Raw genomic sequence first — 21390 nt, 5'->3', positions numbered from 1 at the left:
CTCAAACGTTACAATCAAAATAAACGAATGAAATTCGGAAAACTTTTTGAATGACATTTCCGTGCTTTACCACTCGACTGCGGCAAGAATGAGGCAAAATACGCAAACAGTCATTTAATCCTACTAGTTTCATGAGCAGCTTACAACTCCAACTGTCAGCACGTAACTTCGTCCGCCATTCTACTTTTGAAGACTGAATGTATTCTTTCATTGAGTGGCTGAGAGTAGGCCACTTGCTCAACTCTTTTTAAATTTTCCTGCATTATATAGAAAACTGAGCGAGAATAATGAGTAATTGACAGCCCAAACAATGAAGGCTTTTGGCAACTGATGGAGATAGTAGAACTGGAAAATTAATAACATATGGTTTTACTTGTGAGTGCTTTTTGAAAAGTTATGTAATTTGAAGATTGTTCGCTAGCACCAGAAGCGTAACTGACAGCGGCAGAGAAAACCTATTCCAATAACAAACAAAATGTAGAAATTATAAGCCCTATTTTTGCTTAATTTGGCGTCTAACATCAAAACTGCGTGATGTGATTGACCTCAAAAACGCGACTGTTTATTTTTTAAGAAGGTTTGTCTTCGCTGGCACAAACCTGAAATTGCGCTACTGATTAGAGTTCTAAATAGAGACGGTAGTCCACGTCCACGGGTAGTAAGTCCCGGGTCAGCACGTTTTATAAAGTACAAGCAGTCGTTTTGCAAGCATTGCAAATACGCAGTACAAATAGTTCATAATTGAGCATAGCAACAGGAGCCACAAAAAGCAATCAAATTACGTTTATGCGGCGATCAATTTCAACAATGCTGTGAAACAATCTGGCTATGAGAAATTATCAGGTGATTTCAATGTCATTAGATAATTTTTTTATTTGAAAGCTACAGTTTTGAGAACTTCAGCATTTCCAGAATATTTTCATGTTTCATTCATTCAATCTCTAGGCAGCCACGTTCAACCATAAACAGGATGATAGTGTCTGGTTTAGCGAAGATATAAATGAAACATCAGCCTTTTCTTCAATCCTTTCTTGTTCTTGGATCAGTGAAGCTTTTGCAAGTTAAAGTTGGTTAAAGCCGCTGAAACCTAACTCAGCATTTCTTTGCTCTTAAACTAGCTGGTAACAATATTTATTTTTATTGCTTTTCAACATTGAAAAACCATAAATCAAAATCTTCTAAATATTGTTTATTTTGATTAACTTGCTGATGAAATAATGCGCTTAAATTAGTGTTCAAGTTTTGTAAAAGTAGTTCAACTCCGCACAAAATCATAAAATAAACCGGTGATCGTCTGTGGTTTGAGTAATCCGAGCATATGTTTGGATAGAGTACAAAAGGTGCTACGGTCGGCATTTAGCAACCACGAGAGAAATTACGCTGTCAAGTGGAAGTAGGCTACACAAATTGATAGCCTCGTACATTACAAAAACGTAAAACGTTAGATTTTTGAAAGAAGTGAAAAAAAGGTTAAATTCATACCCTATTTGTCGAACAAATAGGGTATCATCCTGCTCAGTTGTTAGGATATGTTTGAGATTGCTGCTTGTCTGCCACGTGCTGGTGCAAATGACAGTTAGTCTTTAGCGGTATTTGATTACAATGGTTTCGAGTTTCAGTCAAATGGAAACACTGATGTAGCCTACTGCCCGGATTACGAAACAGCAGAAACGTGACCTGTAAAGAACCTTTCAAAACTTTTTTACCATAGCAATGCTTGCTTTGATCGCTAGCGTGAAAAGCAAAAATAGCACCTGCGAAAATAAACAGTTATAAAAACAAGGAATAATTGCAGCAGAAGCAAATGGACGTTGACTACAAACTTTGTAAGAGTTCAGAATGAAAGTAGTTTTGTGAGTTATTTTTGCTATTGCACTTGTTGATAGAACTCAACCTGCGTCAAAAAAGCCTCTGCAATTATGCGAAACTACCAGGTCCAGGAACTATCAAGGCGTTGTCAGTCCGAAGATAAAGATTTAAAAACCAACCAACCCTTGTTGTTGCTGGTTCAGTAAGACAAGTTATCAGCAGAATGGCAGAGCAGAGCGTTTCGAGAACATTTTGTTGTAGCGTCATGAAGTAGACGGAAACCGGTAGTTGCATTGGGAGCGAGGGAATAGATAAAGCTGTCAAGATTTTATGATGGTCTGTTATTAGGACCACTGCACCACGCTAACATACATACAGAAATGTGAATGTCTCAATATGTCGTCAAATATGTGCTTCTTCTTCTCTTGTGCACCACAGCGCTGAATTAGAGCTCATCATGAAATGTAGTGATTCGAAAAAACAAACGTGTTTAATTAAATTGTAATCATTGTGAATTTTCACTTGAGCTTCCACGCTGTTTGAAGTTCACTGCTGCGAGTTTTATAATTGACCAGCAAAGCCAGTGACTATCACTTTTTTTCTACTGTAGGCTATATAAGAAACACTTCATTGAAGATCTCAGCTACTAGCCTACATGCCATCTAAAACAGGTGTAGAAAGTTTTTCAAGAGTCTCTCGTCGTGAAATTGCTTATCGAGAGAAATATTAATGGCCTGTTTTTATTGCATATGCATGGAAATGGAAGAGATTTGAATTTTAACTGTACAAATGAATATCTTCTTCTTGTGACAGGAAAAATTGATCAAACTTTTAAAAAAATTTTATATTAAAAATTTGCTGCAGCAAATGAAACATTCCTCAAGCAATTGGCACCGTTGGCTAAATCAGCCGGTCTTCAGTTGCTATGCGCTTGCGTTGGCAAAAATAACTCAAACCACCAGTGACTACAAATTACGATTTTATTTATAGCTGTTTGTTTTGGTTCTAAAGTTGACATGGCGCTAGTGAAGTGCCTTTTAGGCCTACTGTATTTCGATTTTGAAGATGTGCTTTTTTAATTTTTATTCAAAGATTTATAAAAAAGAAAATTTGTTAGAAGAATATTAGGCTAAGAATTTACGACTTTACGAACATTTGTGTTTTTGGGTTTTGTTAAGTTAAAATATAATACAATAAAATCTAAGACCAAAGTGTTGTCTTCTACAATCAACTAAATTATGGCCGATCAACCAATCACTTCACCTGCCGGTGAAACCTGGAGATCTACTCAAATGAATCCTTCATTTGACACCCCAACATTACCAAGCGCTGGATTCTTATGTAAGCAAAATTGCATGTTTTTGTTGGTAAAAGAATTTAGATGAAGAAACTTAAGCATGCTTAATCACAACGAATGAGTGTTTTCTGTGCAGAGCGTTTAATTTAATCATGTCTCAAAAACGCGGAAATCATTGCTCAGGTTGAATATTTAAGGCAGAGAGTAAAAGGCGGAGGTGTCCGTATCAGCCTTTCAAATACAAAGCTTTGTACTTAGGAGTATCAACATAAAATTCTTAAAAATACCTGGTGGCCGAAAAAGTCTTGTTTTTTAGTTAAAGTGGGAACCAACTTGGTGATTGATTGAAAGATGAAGTCTTCAAAAAGCTTTTTAACACTTGCCAACTGAATAAAAGAGAGTTCAGTACATTCGATGCTACCTCATTGCTGTTTTATAGTGCAAAGTAATACAATTTGGGTAGAGAGGTAACTTTTTTAAACCATAAACAGACATAACTCAGCAACAACACTACATTTAACATTATAAAAACAAAACAAAAAAATATTACGTAGCACAACGGGTCAAGTATTTGAGAAGTAAAATTAATTGTTCAGAGAAGAAGGACTCTGGCAGATTACGCAAGATGGACAGCAGCACAACACGAGATAGTGACACAAACAAAGCAAAAATACAAAAAAACCACAACATGTAACAATTTAATCAAAAGGTTGTTTAGTTTGAGTTTAATTTGTAGCCTTTGTACCCGGAGGCTACTTTTAATTTGGCGCAGTTAGATAAACAAAACGATCGGACGATTGAGGACCACTTCGAAAATTAGTGCAAATTTTCTGTCTGCCCATGATCGATTATGTTTTGAATTTTGATTTGCAAAATTGCTGAGGCGTTTCTAGGTTTGATCAATTTTTGGTGTATTGTTCATTTCATACCGCACAAAACAAACGCAGATTTTTATGACCTGGAATATTATAAGAAAAACTTTATTTTTTACATTGGTAATTCCAATCGTGAAGTTTTGTGCCTTGTTCAGCTTTATCTTGTCGCTTTCAGTTTGTGATCTATCATCTCTCAGTTAGAAAAATCTAACTTTAATCTAACTAAGACGTTGAATTAATGTAAAAAGGTCGCTTATGCTGGCTGGGCTATGAGCAATTGAGCCCCACAACAACGGATGGTTTTCTGTGGCCATCTCCAGTAGGCCTACTGATGAGGTTGAGTTTACGTGATGTAGCCTACTCTAAATGTAACACATGAAAATCGTTTGATTTGTCGTCGGTAAGTTGGCTTTTATCCAGACAGTTTTGATACAATTGTGCTGATGGAGTTCTATTTTGGGATGTCCGATCATGCTGCTTGTTTTTATCTGTTTTTCAACAGCTTTGTTTGCCATATGCCAGCCTCAGCATATTGGGCATAAATGTTTGTGTCGTAAAACATGACGTGGTCTGTGTGCTGTGTGCCACACGACCGCTTTATTTGTTTGCACTGTTCTACTTCAGTTTTGTTAACTTGACGGTTTTTGATTGGGTTTTATTGAACGAAAGTTTTATCAAAAAGGAATTTCCCATCTTGGGATATGTTAGTAGATTCATGGCGAGTTTTGTTGGCCATCAGCAACTTCAAAGTAACTCCCACCAATAACTTGTCTTTTGGAGAATGGCCATTTTACAAGAAGGTAGTTCTGCGAATTTGGCATTTGTCAACAATCAAATCTCCTACTATAATTACTCAGAATTGATTTGGGAGTAATAATAGCAACTTTAGCTTATCAAAGAATATAGGCCTACATCCTTTCCAATGGACTCCTTACAAGAAGATTGCACTTGATAAAAGACTGAATCAAATCTAAGCTTGTCGATTAAAATAAGTTTTGATGGTTAGAGAACAACTCAGGGAATCGTATCGTTGATGTAAACCTTCGTCGTGTTCTGCTTTCGGTCGAAGAAATCATACCGTTATTTTCAAAAGTAACGCACTGCGAAAGACAGTCTAAATATGATGGTGGTCGTGGTTTAAACCTCTACGAAAAGTTAGATACATTCATTGCATCAACAGCATGGTGCTCAGTTCTAACGTTGTTAATATTTATATCGTGGTCTGTTGCAAACATATTTCAGCTCCAACACGAAACAGCAAATACAAACTCCGTTTATTCTTCATTATTTAGTCATGTTAAGATTGAGTTGAAGACGATAATATTTCAGTTAATTACATGGTTGTTTGAAGAAGATAAGTTATTGCTTTCTTTGAAATTGATTCAGCAACCTTTCCCTTTGCATGCTTTGTTTTAATAACATTGATGTACGTCAAATTATGAGATTCTCTTCTGCTTTGAAGTCCATACTGCTTAAAACAATGAACGATTGGTGGTTCAAAATCCATTTCTTTTAACTTTGTGTCATAGTTACTGTTCTGTAAGTAAGACACTTGTCTAGACTTTACTTTGCTTCAAGTCCCTGGCTTTAATTTTAAGTAAAACCTTGAACCAAAGAAAAAGATGAATAAATTTGTTTCAATTAGTGTGCTCACTCACAACAGATACAGCAGAATCTATTTGCAAACGGCCGTAATTGCATGAAGGTATATACCGTATAATATTGCATGCCGAAGCATTAACAAAGGGTCAAACGTGACATTTTAAATTCAAACCCAGAACGCTTTCATTTTTTGCTATAATGCGTATTGATCAAGGTTTGAAAACAAATCCAGCTGGGAGAAAACTACTCAAGTTCTCAACAATTTTACTAGTATTCCCCATCCTGAGGCGTTTTCTAAGAGGTGTCCATGGCTTGCTTTGGGGCCAGATATTGTCAGTTGTATCAAGCCCAAAATAGCCTCTTAACAGCCCTGGATGTACAATATATATAAAGTGCACTCAGCTTGCGTGGCACTGATAAACTCCCTTACAAATTCAAATGGATATATTTAGTTGCGTAGTAGTAAATTTAGCAAAAATTTACTAATTATATCATTATGTCTCTAATTATCATTTTTTCAATATTTTATTATCGTACAATATGTTTAATGGAAGTTATATCCCCAACCAACAACTCGTTATTTTATTTCAGTGCTGATTTTCATTGCGGTTTTTGTTGCACTTACATTATGCTACCTCTTGTGGGTTGTTTGCCGTGCGAATGTACTTTTGCAGACCCCTTGCGTTTCATCAAAAGTATACAAGAAACTAGCTCAAAGGTAAGTACTAAGTATGCTAGTTTTACAATACTTCTTCAAAAGAACTAGTTTAAAGCGGTTCGAAACAAAATGTTTTGAAACGAATTAAAAAAAAACGAAACTCATCACAAGAAAAATCTCCAAACGAGATGACGGTAACGGGGTACGCAGGGGGCTCACGATCCTTCCCCTTCTTAAACATGTTGACTTTTAGCGTTGTTGTGGTTGTGTAGTACAAACATGTTATTATTTGAGTGGTCTTAGGTAGCGAGGCCGTATAAACCGTCTCTCATACACCCGGGAGGGGGGGATCACGGCTGTTTAGTAGCTCATTCATTTCATAGAGAAATAAAACAGAGTAACCTTAGCGGGTTTAACATACTTTTTTGCACACAAAAATATAACATAATTAAAATAAACTCAAACGTTTCGACACGTACGTGTGTCCTCATCAGGAATTAAATCTGCAATATACATAAAATGAAAAATCGTTATGTATATTGCAGATTTAATTCTTGATGAGGACACACGTACGTCTCGAAAACGTTTGAGTTTACTTTAATTATGTTATACTTTTGTGTGCAAAAAGTGTGTTAAACCTGCTAAGGTTACTCAGTTTTATTTCTCTATGGTTCAACAAAGAAAACTCTCTACCAAAGCTTTATCATTCATTTCAGTTTGCTTAATGTTTTTTGACATTTGAAATGAGGCTAGGCCCTATTACACAAGGCCCTATTTACCGCTTCCAAAATCCCGGTTAGGGGGTTCACATCTCTGTATATTTTATAGCTTAGGATGCATCCATCGGTATTCTATTAATTATTGATACTATGTTCGGAGTGCGATAATTTTATTTAAAGTAAGGTATGCCTCGGCTACCTTAAACTTTGGTCAGACTATACTGTAAAGTAGCATTAGGCTACTCTTGATAAAAAAAATGTCAAATTACATCGAAGGCTCTCCTCTTCCAGTAAGAAAATCCTGCGTATGCCACTGAACGTATAGGCCTACCTTCTATATTCGTGGTTCAATGGGTTGAGTCAGCTAACTACGTCGTCTGCGTAAAACATTTTATGCGACGTCAAGTCAAGAGTGTTAATATGACTTTTTTTTCAATACAAAATCTATCCAAACGAGCAGCCAAAACTAATCTGCAAATTAAAAAAATATCGTCAATACAAGCTGAATATGGTAGGCTAATCTTACACAATCTGACTTACTAGCAAATCGGCATTTTTTTAATTCGTTTTAGTTTCAATACGAAAAATATTTCGAATGCTTCCTTTTTGAGAAAATCCTGCGTACGCCACTGGATGACGGCAAAGGAATTTTGTCTCGAAATAAAAATTCCAAAATTCCCTAACTTTTTCAAGATGTTTCTATTTCACACAGGCTTGTAGTGTTGGCAACGTACCCTTTAAACTTTTAATTGTTTGAGAACTTACCCATTCAGTTTGTACCTTGTGTTTCGCATTTGCCTTACGTGCTTTCCATTACCTTTTAATTGGCCGCTGTTAAATCGCGTTGGTTAAATACGCTTTCTTGACAGCGTTGCGGCATTTCAACTCTAATTGTAATAGTAAGTTCCATCGTTTTAGTGCCGCAGCCATGTGGGCGTTTACGTTGCTAGTTTATGTTCAAGTCTGGGTACGTGTTGAGATTCAGATACATCTATCTGTTTGCACATGAGAGATCGTCAAGGATTTCGTGTAGCTAACTGAAGTCTGAATACTTTGTAGGCTATCGTAATTCTTCGACAGCTGCTGTTGTCCAACATCTCTCACATTTTCTGTTTTATGGGTTCGGAAATTGTTGTTGGTTTCGTTTCCGTTTTCAGTTTACAACATACGGTAAAGAAAGTGGCTTTCTTTTTGTAAAACAAAGTTCTTCACCAAAATACCTAATTCAAAATGTAAAAAAACAAAGGCAAGAAATTTTGTATCTAAAAAATAGTTCTAACATTCAAAATATTTTCAAATTATTTTTGTTTTAAACAACGCAAAGAGCTGCAAATAGAAATATATTTTACCCTATTTAAGGCCTATAAGGCCATATAAAGGCCTAAGGCCAAAGTTGCCATCGACATTGACCCCAAAATAAGAACAACCTAAAAAATAAATTTTCATACGAAACAAACGTTTTTAAACAAATCTTTGCACTTATACGAGCTATGATATATCAAAGGCGATAGTTTTTTGACAGAAACGATTTGTTCCAGCAACTCCTTGTTTGTAGAAACTTCCTGCATCTCATGACAGATCAAGTCTAGGCTTACCTTTACATGTAGCGGATATTTAACTGTCATTTCACTACGTCTGTTTCTTTTCTTGGTTCACTGAGCCGAAACAAGGGAGAACACCTGCTCCACAAACGCATTACTGACCGGAAGAGAGAAGATGACGCTAACCAGCTTGTAGAATGTAGAGCAACAGAAAAAATTCTTCTCTAGAGAAGATCTTCATCCACTTGTCCTCAGGTTCATCCTTGCGGAACACAACATCTGGAGTCTTCTTGAACAGAGCAATGACAGCCGAGACCCCATCAAAGAACTCAAGCTTCATTGCCATTGGCGGATCAATTTGTTTCGCTAACCTCTGAACTTTCTCATACTCAATTGTTTGATCTCTTAGCAGGGTCCAGTTGGTGTGTGTTGGAATGTTGGATGCTTCTCAAATCGATACCATTCATTGATATATTCCCAAAAAAATATAGAAGATTTGTAATTGTTAAAAATAAGACAAAATAAGGGCTCAAGTCAAAAACAAGGACATTTCTTAGAAATAAGGACAATTAATTTTTCTAAGATATTGTCTTTAAAATAAGGACAAATCTTAGAAATAAGGACGATATGGCAACCTTGCCTAAGGCCTATAAGCAGGATTGCCATCGACATGGAGCCCAAAATAAGGACGACCCAAAAATTAAAATTTTCATACGAAACGAAACAAACGTTTTTGAGCAAATCTTTGCACTTATACGAGCTATGATATATCATATGCCAGGGGCGTATCCTCAATGGAAGCAAGGGAAGCATTGCTTCCCCTGTCAAAATTGAAAAAAAGAGAAGCTGATATTTTTCAGTAAAACGATTTCGTAATTTCTTTACCTAAATGCGATTTAGAACGGTTTTTAACTCATGCCCCCCGTATGATTTTGAACTCGGTTTTAATTTTCAAAAAGTTGGAAGCCAACGGAAGCGAAGATTCGTATTGCATCCGTTGCTCTCGTTTTTGCAATAAGAAGAAACAAGTTTGAAAGAAAGGAAAAAAGCAGCGCAAAGTTTTCGCAATTTACGTTTCTTTTAACTAATCGCTGGAAGCGATTTAAAAATTGCTTCCAGTCGCGGGGTTGCCAGATTAGCCAAATTCCGCGAATTAGTTTTTTTTAAAATAACTTTTCAAAATGCATAATAATCAATATTTCTCTAATATTGTAACCTTACCAGATGAAACCATATTCAACATTGTTCAATACATGTTCTATACTTGTTTAATACTGTTCCAGACGATTGTTCGCCTGGTCAAACGTCATATAAAAACCGTTCAAGTCTACTGAATCTTACGTCATGGAAATTCCTAAAACATGAGCCAAAATTGCACCATCGTCCGTAAGACTCGTGTCAAACCTGTTTAAACCTGTTTCAGTTGAAACCTGTTTGGACATGAAATGTTGCGTCGCGCTACTGCTGGCGTGCCTTTGAGTTATCACAAATTTTTCTGATTCATTCTCGAAGTTGTTTGTTGGAAGTCGGTCGCACATTTAACTGGTTTATTTGGTGCTTGCTAGCTGGACAAATTCTCCGTCTTTTATCCAAGTAATCTGTATCGTAGTGACAGTTTTAGAGGTGTATCGCGTTGCACCCCATTTCGATAGCCGCGAGCTAATTTTACAGAAATACACTGTTTGAAAAGAAGTTCAAGTGTGTGTTTCTTCGGTCATTATATACAGACGAACGGATTCGGGAACTTTATGTTAAAATTTTCCCACGAAGAGATTATGGTTTACCGCTGTGACCATAAAAAATAAAAGACGAGTTCTTGTCAGTTGGTAGGTCAAGAAGAAATTAAAGCAAAAAAATAAAAATAAAAGGCGAGTTCTTGTTAGCTGGTAGGCCAAGAAGCACTTGAAGGCATAAAAATAAACGATGTGTTTGTTGTCAGCTAGTGCAGAAGAACTACTTAGAAGTACAAGAAATAATAAAAGAAGATTTGTTGGTTGGTAGTCTACACTCTTACAGAAGCAAAGAAAAGTAAAGACATTTCTTCTCAGTTTGGTACTGAAGAAAAATAACTTTGACATTCATTGGCAAGAAAGAAGATTAAAAGACAATCCATCTGTGCTTGTAGATTCAAGTGGAAGAATCCAAGCAAGTTTTGTGGACTTTAGGACTTCATACTCGTACAGCTACGGTATCGTGCATTTAAATTCTTTTTTGTATTTTTACGGTCTTTGCAGTTAAGTTTTTTATAACTACTGTAGCCTAATAATTTTGTGTGCTTGTGTAACGTAATTTTTTTAATTGGTAAATTTAGCCCCAACATTTAATATGTCTACACTCGGTGGCGACAAGGACTCGACCGCCGTAGACTCGACTGAGTTTAAGCCTGATGATGTTCTTTGCGGTCGGGCAGGCCATTCTGGGGAGGGGCCCAGTAACGATGAGGCTAAGTCAGTTCGAGAGGCCCGGCATGTCAGAAGGGATATTTTGACTGAAATTGGGGAACTTTCTGTAGCCCTAGGTTCTTTGAGTGATAAGCAGGAACTGTTAATTTTTAGATCTAAGTTATCTACTTTAAAAGAGGAATTACGGCATTTCCATGCTCTTTTGACTAAAATCTTTAACTCTGCAATCTTGGCAGAACTTCGTGATAGGGTAGATCCCGAATTTAACTCGTTAAAAAATAACTTTGAACAAAAAGAAAGTGAGTTCTCAGATATGTTGGATGCTGACATACATCCTGAGGATAGCGCCTCAAATGTAAGCACTAGGATGTCTAGGACTTCGTCTCGGATAGTGGCACAAATTAACCTGCAGCTAAGACGAGAGGAGCTCCAGATACAAGCTGAGGCCGAAGCGAGAGCTGCTGAGGCTGCCGCGAGAGCTGCTGAGGCCATTCGAGCTGAGGCTGCCGCGAGAGCTGAGGCCGAAGCGAGAGCAGCTGAGGCCGCCGCGAGAGCCGAAGCGAGAGCTGCTGAGTTCGCACTCAAAGACGCTCAGTTGAGGGCTGAACAACGTAAAGAGGTAGTTTTAGCTGAATATCGATCAGAGGTGGGCTCTCGGCGTAGCTCTAAGAAGGGCTCTTCTAGGCATTCCAGAAATGAACATCAATCGCAGTTTAATTTACCTAACCTTTTCCAAACGCCCGTTCAACCTGTGAGTGGACCAGGGCAATCCACATGTTTTCCAGCTGTTTCAGGAGGTCTCGGGGCCGCGGCTAAGGGTCTTCCGAATGTTGTAGAGCCAAGGTCTGCGAATTACAACCGAACTCCTCCCCCAGAGCGTACAGGTCACGGGGCCGCCATTAGTAGTAATGCTTTGCCCCCTTCACAGTTTTCTGCGCCGCTAGGTTTTGATTGCCCAGCTACACGTAATTTGGGTGGTTGTGAGAGGCGTAGCCTATCGTGTCTCCTGATTTTAACGTGTGTGAGGATCGTGATCGGGCTGTGCACGTGACTGAGCCCACTCAGCCCCTTAAGGGATATAGCTTGTCTTCTCCCGCTAAATCGAGTTCTCAACAGCAGGATTGCTTTTTTGAATACCAAAATAGTAGGACGTTTTTCGATAAGGCGGCCTTGATTGGTTACGATAGTAATAATATGCCATTTATCTTCTTCAAAAATCGTGTTACGGCCTTGATGGCAGCTTCGCCCTTTAAGGGGACTCGTTTGACTTTGTTACAAGCAGCTTGTGTTAGGACAGCTGCGCAAACGATTGCTAGTTTGGTTTCTGACACCCCTGGCTTGTCAGAGGAACCAAGATAGAAATGTCGTTAGCTCGCTTGTCCCAGCGTTTTGGGGTTCGTGGAGGTCTTTTCGCAGAACCAGAAATTAGAAAGTATCGCTATGGTAGCAAATTGACTTCGACCTCTTCCAGTGATCTGAAAGAGTTTAAAGATGAATTATCGCAGTGTTTGCTTTACGCGCAAGCTTATGGTCAGCGTGACAAATTGGAAGGACGTTTTGTTTTGGATTTGGCTAAGCGACTCCCGTTTGACGCTAAGCAGCGTTATCTTGACTTTTTATGTGATCAGTATGGTGGCACTGATGAGCCTACTTTTCAGAGTTTGTTTGAATTTGTAGTACGGGAGGAAACGCGTAAGTCGACTGATTTTAGCATTATGCTAATGGGCGATTCTGGTGAGTCGCAGCAATTTAAAAAGTTTGGCAAAGGAAAATTGCCTTCATGTCCGGTTAGGCAGACGTCCGTAAAACCCCATGATGATGTGATGTCAGGGAGTTCGCAGTACTCGACTGTTGTTGGCGCACCGCGCGGTGGTGAAGCCAGACGTAAAAACCTACCGGCATGCATTTGTTGTTCGTCACGTGGTCAAGTTGAATATCATTTTTTGTCTAATTGTAAAGAATTTTTGCGCTTGACACCTAAAGATCGGAGAGATGTCATTGTGAAAGCTGGCAAATGCTTGAATTGTTTGCGCCAGCATATGGTTAAGGATTGCCTTCATGCAAATAACTGTCGTAAGTGTGGGCCTAACAACGATAGGAAACACTATTTTCTTCTGCATGATTTTTATGTGACGTCACATGATTCTCTGGATTCTGTTGGGAAAGATGATGCTCGTGCCAGAGTTCCTGTGCGTAATGTTAAGATTGGAAATGTTAAAGCAGCTTTTAACCGCGTTACTGCTGCTCGTGTTTTGAATCCAATGACTGGCAAATCGAAGTTGGTGTATTGTCAGCATGATCCTGGTTCGCAGTTGACGTTTGTTTCGAGTGATTTGGTGTGTGAACTTGATCTTAAACCGTACGATAAAGCGTCGTTTAAAATGGATACCCTGGCTGGTCAGAAAGCTACTTGTGCTGACCTTGTCAAACTCAACATCCAGTCGTTAGAGACAGATGAACTGTTTTGTGATATAACTTCGGTGGTTAACCCAGCTTGGGCTGACGATGTTAAAACTTTACCGCATAAACAAGATTTAAATGGTTTCCGTCATTTTCATGACGTGAATATGTTTCATTTGAATGATTGTAGTCAGGCCCGCAACCAGCAAATATTTTCGGGGGGGGCATTTAATTTTTATCAAAGAACAAACATTAAAATGATGCATTGTGACATTTTTATGTTAATGTCCACAAACAAAATCGTTAGCATGGCTTCCAACCAGCGTAGCCTACTTTCGGTTTCGATAGTCTACACCAGTGGCGTAGCCAGGAAAAAAAAATTGGAGGGGCCAAATATTTGATGAATTGAAGAGAACGACAAAGTGTTTGATTTAAGACATCGCCACCTGATGTGCAGTGGCGTATCCTGGTGGGTTAAGCAAGGGGAAGCAATGAAACTGGTGGGGGTGAGAGCGTGCCGAACGCACGCGTATTCTAGGGGCGTCCGGGGGCATGCTCCCACGGAAATTTTTTGCAAAATTACACTCAAATAATGTAATATAGCGCTTTCTGGAAACACTTTTAGGATAATATTTGTATGAAATTTATTAGCAGATAAACAGCTATTAACTTATTAAAGGTAGCTCTTACACACGAACGGGCAAAATCTGCGGATAAAATTAGAGAACACCAAAAACTTAGCTACACAAAAACCCAACAGAGTAAGCCATTCTGAAATTGCTTCCACAAATTAGTTAAAAGAAACGTAAATCGAGTAAATTTTGCGCGATTTACGATTTGCAAAATTTATTGGTGTCTTTCTGTGTGTCTAAAACAGCGGTTCTCAACCAGTGGGCCATGGCTCACTGGTGGGCCATAGAAGCATTTTGATGTGGGCCACAGACATATTTTAAAAATTGAAAGATTTATTGAAACATTTTGTTTCATTTTGTCATTATAGTCAATTTTACACTTGTGTGTTTGTTTAGTTACAATGAATGATGCTGCTGTTTTTAGCTACAAAGTGGCAATCATCATTCTATCTAATTATTGCAACATACAGTACAGTTTTACATCAACTCAGTTTTTACAACACTGTATGATGTAATAGACTACTACTTTGTGGTTACAATTAAGCCATCTTTATAAGCGGTAGCCTTGTTGAACTTCTGCAGATCCGCGTTTTTAGTACGTGCAGCATTTTGTTTTGTGGATTATTTTGGGGAGAAATTGACAATACAGTATTTGAAGCTTTAAGTTTGATAAAAATTACATTCAGTATGCAGCCTACATCAATTTTTGATAACAGGGAAGAAAAAGGACAATGCGTATTATGTTGTAAGGTTCTTAGTCATCCAAATTACAAGGAGAAGGATGAAGATGTGAATTTTTTTTAATGAAAAGAAGATACTGTGAAGCGTCAGCGCCTGGATTCAACAAGGGGATTCCAGCAACATTCTAAAGGCAATGTTCTGCTGCTTTTGTTTATAAACCTGTTTTGTAATTTTTTTCTTACATAAAAACTGAATGGGCCACAGAACTTTTATGCAAACAAAAATGGGCCACGAAAGAAAAAAGGTTGAGAACCACTGGTCTAAAACAAGTCCTTGTGGTGTTCATAGCCAGATGTCTTGAAAAACGTTATAAATTTCTACAAATTTTGTTATATTTTCAACAAAGCGCTCAACTTCGGAATTCAAGCTTTAAAAATTTTGGGGGGGCCATGGCCCCTTTCGCCCCCCCCTGGCTACACCTATGGTCTACACTCTACAGTATGGCTGTACGTGTACGACGTACGTCTATTCATAGTAGGCTACATTTCATACTGCATAGAACGCTGAAAATTTTTTCAAAAAATTTCGGGGGGGCAAATGCCCCCAATGCCCCCCCCTGGTTGCGGGCTTGATTGTAGTACTGTAGATGTACTGATTGGCAACGACAACGCTTATTTGATGTGGGCAAAAGAAGAACGTGTTGGTGAAAATCGTAGTGAACCGCATGCTTTACTCACTCCTCTCGGTTGGTTGGCTTGTGGTGGTAAGTCACCCTTAGAAGAAAGCGTTGCTAAAGTGTGCAGAGTGCAGACGTCTTCAGAGTCGGATGTCATCTCTGGCTTTCAGCGTAAAATTGAGTCTCGTGATATGGAAATAGCAGACCTGAATAAAGTCATTCAGGATTTGACGTTGCAAAATGAAACCTGTGAATTGTCTCGCAATGATAAGTTGGCTAGAGAACTTGTTGAACCGAATATTGAGTTGAAAGATGGTCGATTTGAGATACCTGTTCCGTTGAAGGAAGATATTGATCTACCTAACAATTTTGTGTTGGCGTCAGATAGAGTTGCTGCTTTAAGGAAGAAGGCTTTAAAACAACCTGAACTTCGTGATTTCCTTACTGACACCATGAAAGATCTTAAATCAAATGGCTATATTGAGCGTACTGGTGAAGCAGGAAATGTCAAGGGATTTGAATGGTATTTACCATACTTTGTTACGTCACAATTAAAAAAGCGCATTGTTTACGATGGCAAGTCTGAATTTCGAGGAACTTGTGTTAATGATGTAATGTTTTCGGGTCCTGACTTGTTAAACCCTCTGGTAGATGTCTTGGCTAGATTTCGGCTTGGTAGATTTGGTCTCATGGCTGATGTGACTAAATGCTTCTTTCAAATAAAGTTACCTGAGTCGCAAAGGGATTTGTTTCGTATATTGTGGTTTGAAGATGATGACCTTGAAAATGGTAGGATGGTACCATTTCGTTTTTGTGTACACCCTTGGGGAATAAAGAGTAGCCCGTATATCGCTTGCTTGGCTATAAAGAAAATGATCGAGCAGAATCCCAGCAGTGCTGGTGAATTGACTCTCTGCAATATTGCAACTAATATGTACATGGATGATTTTATATTTTCGGCTGATAGCTTAGAGGAAGCTCAGCAAATCACTCATGAATCAATTGCTTTGTTTGATAGCCGTGGGTTTAAACTTGGTAAGTGGAGTGCTAACAAGGAGGCTATGATTGTCTTGTCAAATTTGGATAATGAGATGCTTTCACCTTTGATTCGTGACATTGACTTTCAGACTGAAAATATGACTTTGCCATCAGCGAAGACATTGGGTTGTGTGTGGCAAACCGAGTCTGACGAGATGCGTATCGCATGTTCCTTAAAGCCCTTAGCTAAACACACGCGCCGAAGTATGCTCAGTCAGCTTGGACAAAATTTTGATCCGCTAGGCTTTGGAGCGCCATTTTTTCTAAAAGCACGCCTTATACTTCAGCAATTGGCGATAGACAAGTTTGATTGGGACACCGAGGTCCCTGATAGCTTTGTTAAAGAGTGGGAGTCGTGGCTTCGCTCTTTGGACCTGCTTAAGGATTTTTCGTTACCGAGATGGTATTTTGCAAACTCTGGTGTGTGCAGTCCGGATGCTATTGTTTCATATCAATTGCATGGGTTTAGTGATGCTTCGAATCAAGGTGGCGCCTGGGAGGCAATGGTAAAACAATTTAAAATCGCATTTTTTCACATTTTGGACTCTTCAATTCGTAAGTCCAATTTTATTGAACTGCTTACGTACACCAGTAGTGCCGTTCGGATCGTGAACGAACGCCCTTTGGTACCTTTGAGTGACGACCCTAGGGATTTTACTGTCATCACCCCTGCCTCACTTTTGACCCCATACTTAGACCCATACTGTGCTGTTGGGCAACCACATGATCGTGACCAACTAAGAAGGGATTATCGGTTCAATTTGTCACTTTCTCAGCAGTTTTGGAGTAAATGGATCGATTTTTACTTGCCAGGTCTTCAGGGCCGGAAAAAATGGCCGAAAATATGGAGCCTGGTCAACTTGTAGTGGTAGGTTCTCTCCAGGACATTGGTAAACGTGGGAAGTATCAACTTGGGAGGGTGCATGAGGTAGTTCCACAAATTAGGAAAGGGAAGCCTGTGGTTCGTAGAGCTAAAGTTGCCGTCTGCAACTATGATGAGAGTACGGGGAAAGTGAAAGTAGACTATGTGTTGAGGGATATTTCGTGCCTCGCCCCCGTAAAGAACACCTAAGTGTTAGGGTTTGAGCCTGGTTTTGTCTGCGGTGGCCGACACTTGTCTGAGCCCAGAACAGTCGGTTATTATCGCAACCATTGTAGATAGCGTCATTTTTTGCGTGTACCTACTACCTATGGTCATGTATCGTCGTGTTTATTCTTATTGCTGTTCATTCTTTGCATGCCCTTTGTATTTGCGTATTAACTTAAACGTGAGTGATTCAAACAATTTGTGTATCATGTGTTTTTATTCATTGGCTCACAATTGTCGTCAATTCTTTTTTAGTTATGCCATGTCAGACTGTCATAACTAGGGGTCGCTATGTTCCAGACGGTTGTTCGCCTGGTCAAACGTCATATAAAAACCGTTCAAGTCTACTGAATCTTACGTCATGGAAATTCCTAAAACATAAGCCAAAATTGCACCATCGTCCGTAAGACTCGTGTCATGCCTGTTTAAACCTGTTTCAGTTGAAACCTGTTTGGACATGAAATGTTGCGTCGCGCTACTGCTGGCGTGCCTTTGAGTTATCACAAATTTTTCTGATTCATTCTCGAAGTTGTTTGTTGGAAGTCGGTCGCACATTTAACTGGTTTATTTGGTGCTTGCTAGCTGGACAAATTCTCCGTCTTTTATCCAAGTAATCTGTATCGTAGTGACAGTTTTAGAGGTGTATCGCGTTGCACCCCATTTCGATAGCCGCGGGCTAATTTTACAGAAATACACTGTTTGAAAAGAAGTTCAAGTGTGTGTTTCTTCGGTCATTATATACAGACGAACGGATTCGGGAACTTTATGTTAAAATTTTCCCACGAAAAGATTATGGTTTACCGCTGTGACCAAATACTCGTAATGTGGCGGATCAAAACTCATCCGCTACTTTTATAGGCTAACTTGCTATTTTTTGGGCTACCTTCAGAATTATTTTTGCTACAATTTGTTAAAATTCACTACAAGTTATAAAATATATATGTAAATTTTATTATTTTTAATAGAAACAGGTAAATATATCCATTTGGCCTTTTTTGTCTGATATTTTCCTTGTTTTGGCCTTTTCTTTGTATTATTTTGGCTTTAAGACTTTTTCATAGTCTGGCAACTCTGCTCTGTTGGATGTTGTGCCAGTGAGCTATGTAATGAGAAAATCTAGGGCACTGTTATGGTTATAATATCGGCCTTGTAAGATTGGTTGATTGAATCTTTATCCTCGGACTGGGAAAGCTTCTTGCAGAGCTTAATCCTGGCAGTTTCGCATACTTGTAGAGGCTTTGAATCACTGACGCAGGTCCGGTCACCGAGATTGACGGAGTGAAGTTTCCGATTGTTGAAGTCTTGTTGCCGGGGAGCCAAATGTTGGCTTTACACTGTTATCCTGGCTGGATAGACTTTGGAATAAGACAGGATATGTGAGGTCTAAGCTATACTTGACTTTGTAGCTGAGTTTTTGGTGTTCTCTAATTATAGTCGCATTTCTGCCCTTTGCCCGTTCGTGTGTAAGAGCTACCTTTAATAAGTTAATAGCTGTTTATCTGCTAATAAATTTCATACAAAAATTACCCTAAAAGTGTTTCCAGAAAGCAGTATAATTCATTATTTGAGTGTAATTTTGCAAAAATTTTCCGGGGGAGCATGCCCCCGGACCCCCTAGAAAACACGTGCCTTCGGCACGCTCTATTCCCCCACGAGTTTTATTGCTTCCCTTGCTCAACCCACCAGGATACGCCACTGTATGCCATAGTTTTTGCCAAAAACAATCTGTTCCATCCATTTCTTCTTCGTAGAAAATACTTCCTGCATCTCATGACAGCTCGCGTGCATCTAGGCTTACCTTTACTTGTAGCAGAGATTTCACTAAGTATGTTTCTTTTTTTGGTTCACTGAGCCGAAACAAGGGAGAACACCTGCTCCACAAACGCATTACTGACCGGGAGAGAGACGATGACGCTAACCAGCTTGTAGAGCAACGGCAAAGATTTGTCTCTAGTAAAGATCTTTATCCACTTGTCCTCAGGTTCATTCTTACGGAACACAACATCTGGAATATTCTTGAGCAGAGCAATGACAGCCGAGACCTCACCGAACAACTCATGCTTCATTACCATTGGTGGAGCAATTTGCTTCGCTTACCTCTTAACTTTCTCATACTCAATTGTTTGATCTCTTAGCAGGGTCCAGTTGATGTGTGTTGGAATGTTGGATGCTTATCAAAGTCAGACAAAGTGATACCATTAATTGATATATTCTCAAAAATAGATAGAAGATTTGTAATTGCTAAAAATAAGAAAAAATAAGGATTCAAGTCAAAAACAAGGACATTTCTTAGAAAAAAGGACAATTAATTTTTTCTAAGACGTTGCCCTTTAAAATAAGGACAAATCTTAGAAATAAGGACGGTATGGCAACTCTGCCTATAAGGCTTTATATGATTACACTTCATTTGTCAATCAAACACTCACCCATCGGCTACATGGCCGAGTGGTGTGAGAACCTCCATTCCTGCACAATGCTCAAATTGACGTCACTTCGACACTTATCGAAAAACTCAACTGATCGTAGATTATCTTATTAGACAAATAGTTTGGTCGGCTGCTTACAAGATCCACCAATGGTGCATCCAGCTCAGCTTGATATCGCAGCGGATTTTAAAATACGTCCATATAAGGTGGTTTAGTTTTACCACTGATTCTTCTGTTATTTAAACAGAAGGTACTACGGAAAGACAATGGTGGATTCTGGTAAACCAAACTGTTTAAACATTTAGGGCGCATACAATGCCTTCTCTCTATTAGGTTATATTTAAGCTGATTAATTTATTTTATCATATACCTTTGTTTAACCACGCTTTGTTTGCACATACCAGTCAAAACTAATTTTAGCAGCTGCATAAAAATTTATAAAAGTAATAAATTGCTGATGTTGCTTTTTTAGATTAAAACAGAGCCGGAGAAAACTGTTCATGTCAAATCACCAATATTGTCCCGGATCACCACTCACAGAAAGTACAGTTAATACGGACGGAAAGTTGTATTGTGTTGTATCGTGCGAATCTTGAGTCGGTTCACTTTGACAATGATCCATTTTTTAGTTATGAAGATAAACTTGATGTGTCGAGACATTGCGAGGAAAGACAGCAGTCAGCAGCTAGCCTACTTCTGAGTTGTGAAATCTATGATTACAAGGAAACTACTTTTTTCATAAAAAAGTATCTTCATTAAGTTTATAAGTTTTATCAAACCAAGTATCATAAAAAGTATATCATAACTCAGATAGCTTGATAGCAGAAATTTGCTTCATCATTTGAAGGTGTGACAATTAAGATGACTGTAAGGCTATATGCTATTTAACGGAAATTTAAAAATATTGTTGTTGTATTTCTCCGCAGCCTGCACCCATTTTCAACTGGCATTGACATATTTGATTCCACATTTGTTTTTTACCATTACATTGCGCCAAACTCTTTGCGCTGCTTTTTTTACCTTTTGTACCAGTCTTTGCTTTTGCGTATGAACGTTGCAGCGGATGATTGAAAGAGATCGCAGTGATTTGTGTTGCGAGAATTTAGCTTCACATCTCACCGTGACAGCTTTTAGCTGATAGCTAAGGTGTTGCGACCGTGCCATATTTTAAACTGTTTGTCCTGCTTTGGTATCATGCACGCTATAACGTACGCGTTTTGTCGCTTCTACCTTTTTCTAGACCTCTGCTATGTTTGTCATATATTGTTTTTTGTTGTGATGGACAGAAATAAAAACAAACTGAACTGAACTTTTAGGCTTTAAAACGGACTGTAGATCTTTTGCGGCATCTAACGGTGAAACTTTGCCGCGATAAGGTGAGCTATGTGCCAACAAAAACGTCAATCGATTGCATTTGCTTTCAAAAACTTTTTTTTAATCTTTATGTTTATCAACACGTTACTGTTGCCGTAATAAAATTTCTTGGTTTGCGGTGTAGGCAGTATGTATGTAGTGATGCTTACTTAACTAGTTTACTCATGGTTTGA

General features: G+C 38.6%; 1 protein-coding gene across 1 annotated transcript; it reads left to right on the top strand.

Annotated features, from left to right (window-relative positions):
• The first annotated feature begins 2995 nt into the window (after nucleotides 1-2995).
• Nucleotides 2996-21332, top strand: LOC145780227 (uncharacterized). Its single transcript, XM_082591933.1, has 3 exons — nucleotides 2996-3150; nucleotides 6175-6301; nucleotides 20316-21332. The coding sequence occupies exons 1-3, from the start codon at nucleotides 3048-3050 to the stop codon at nucleotides 20437-20439; spliced, it is 354 nt and encodes a 117-aa protein (XP_082448059.1). The 5' UTR covers nucleotides 2996-3047; the 3' UTR covers nucleotides 20440-21332.
• The last annotated feature ends 58 nt before the right edge of the window (nucleotides 21333-21390 follow it).

This window comes from Aplidium turbinatum, chromosome 1 (assembly GCF_918807975.1).
Source record: "Aplidium turbinatum chromosome 1, kaAplTurb1.1, whole genome shotgun sequence".
NCBI classification, from domain to species: Eukaryota; Metazoa; Chordata; class Ascidiacea; order Aplousobranchia; family Polyclinidae; genus Aplidium; species Aplidium turbinatum.
This window is presented reverse-complemented; position numbering and strand designations above follow the sequence as displayed.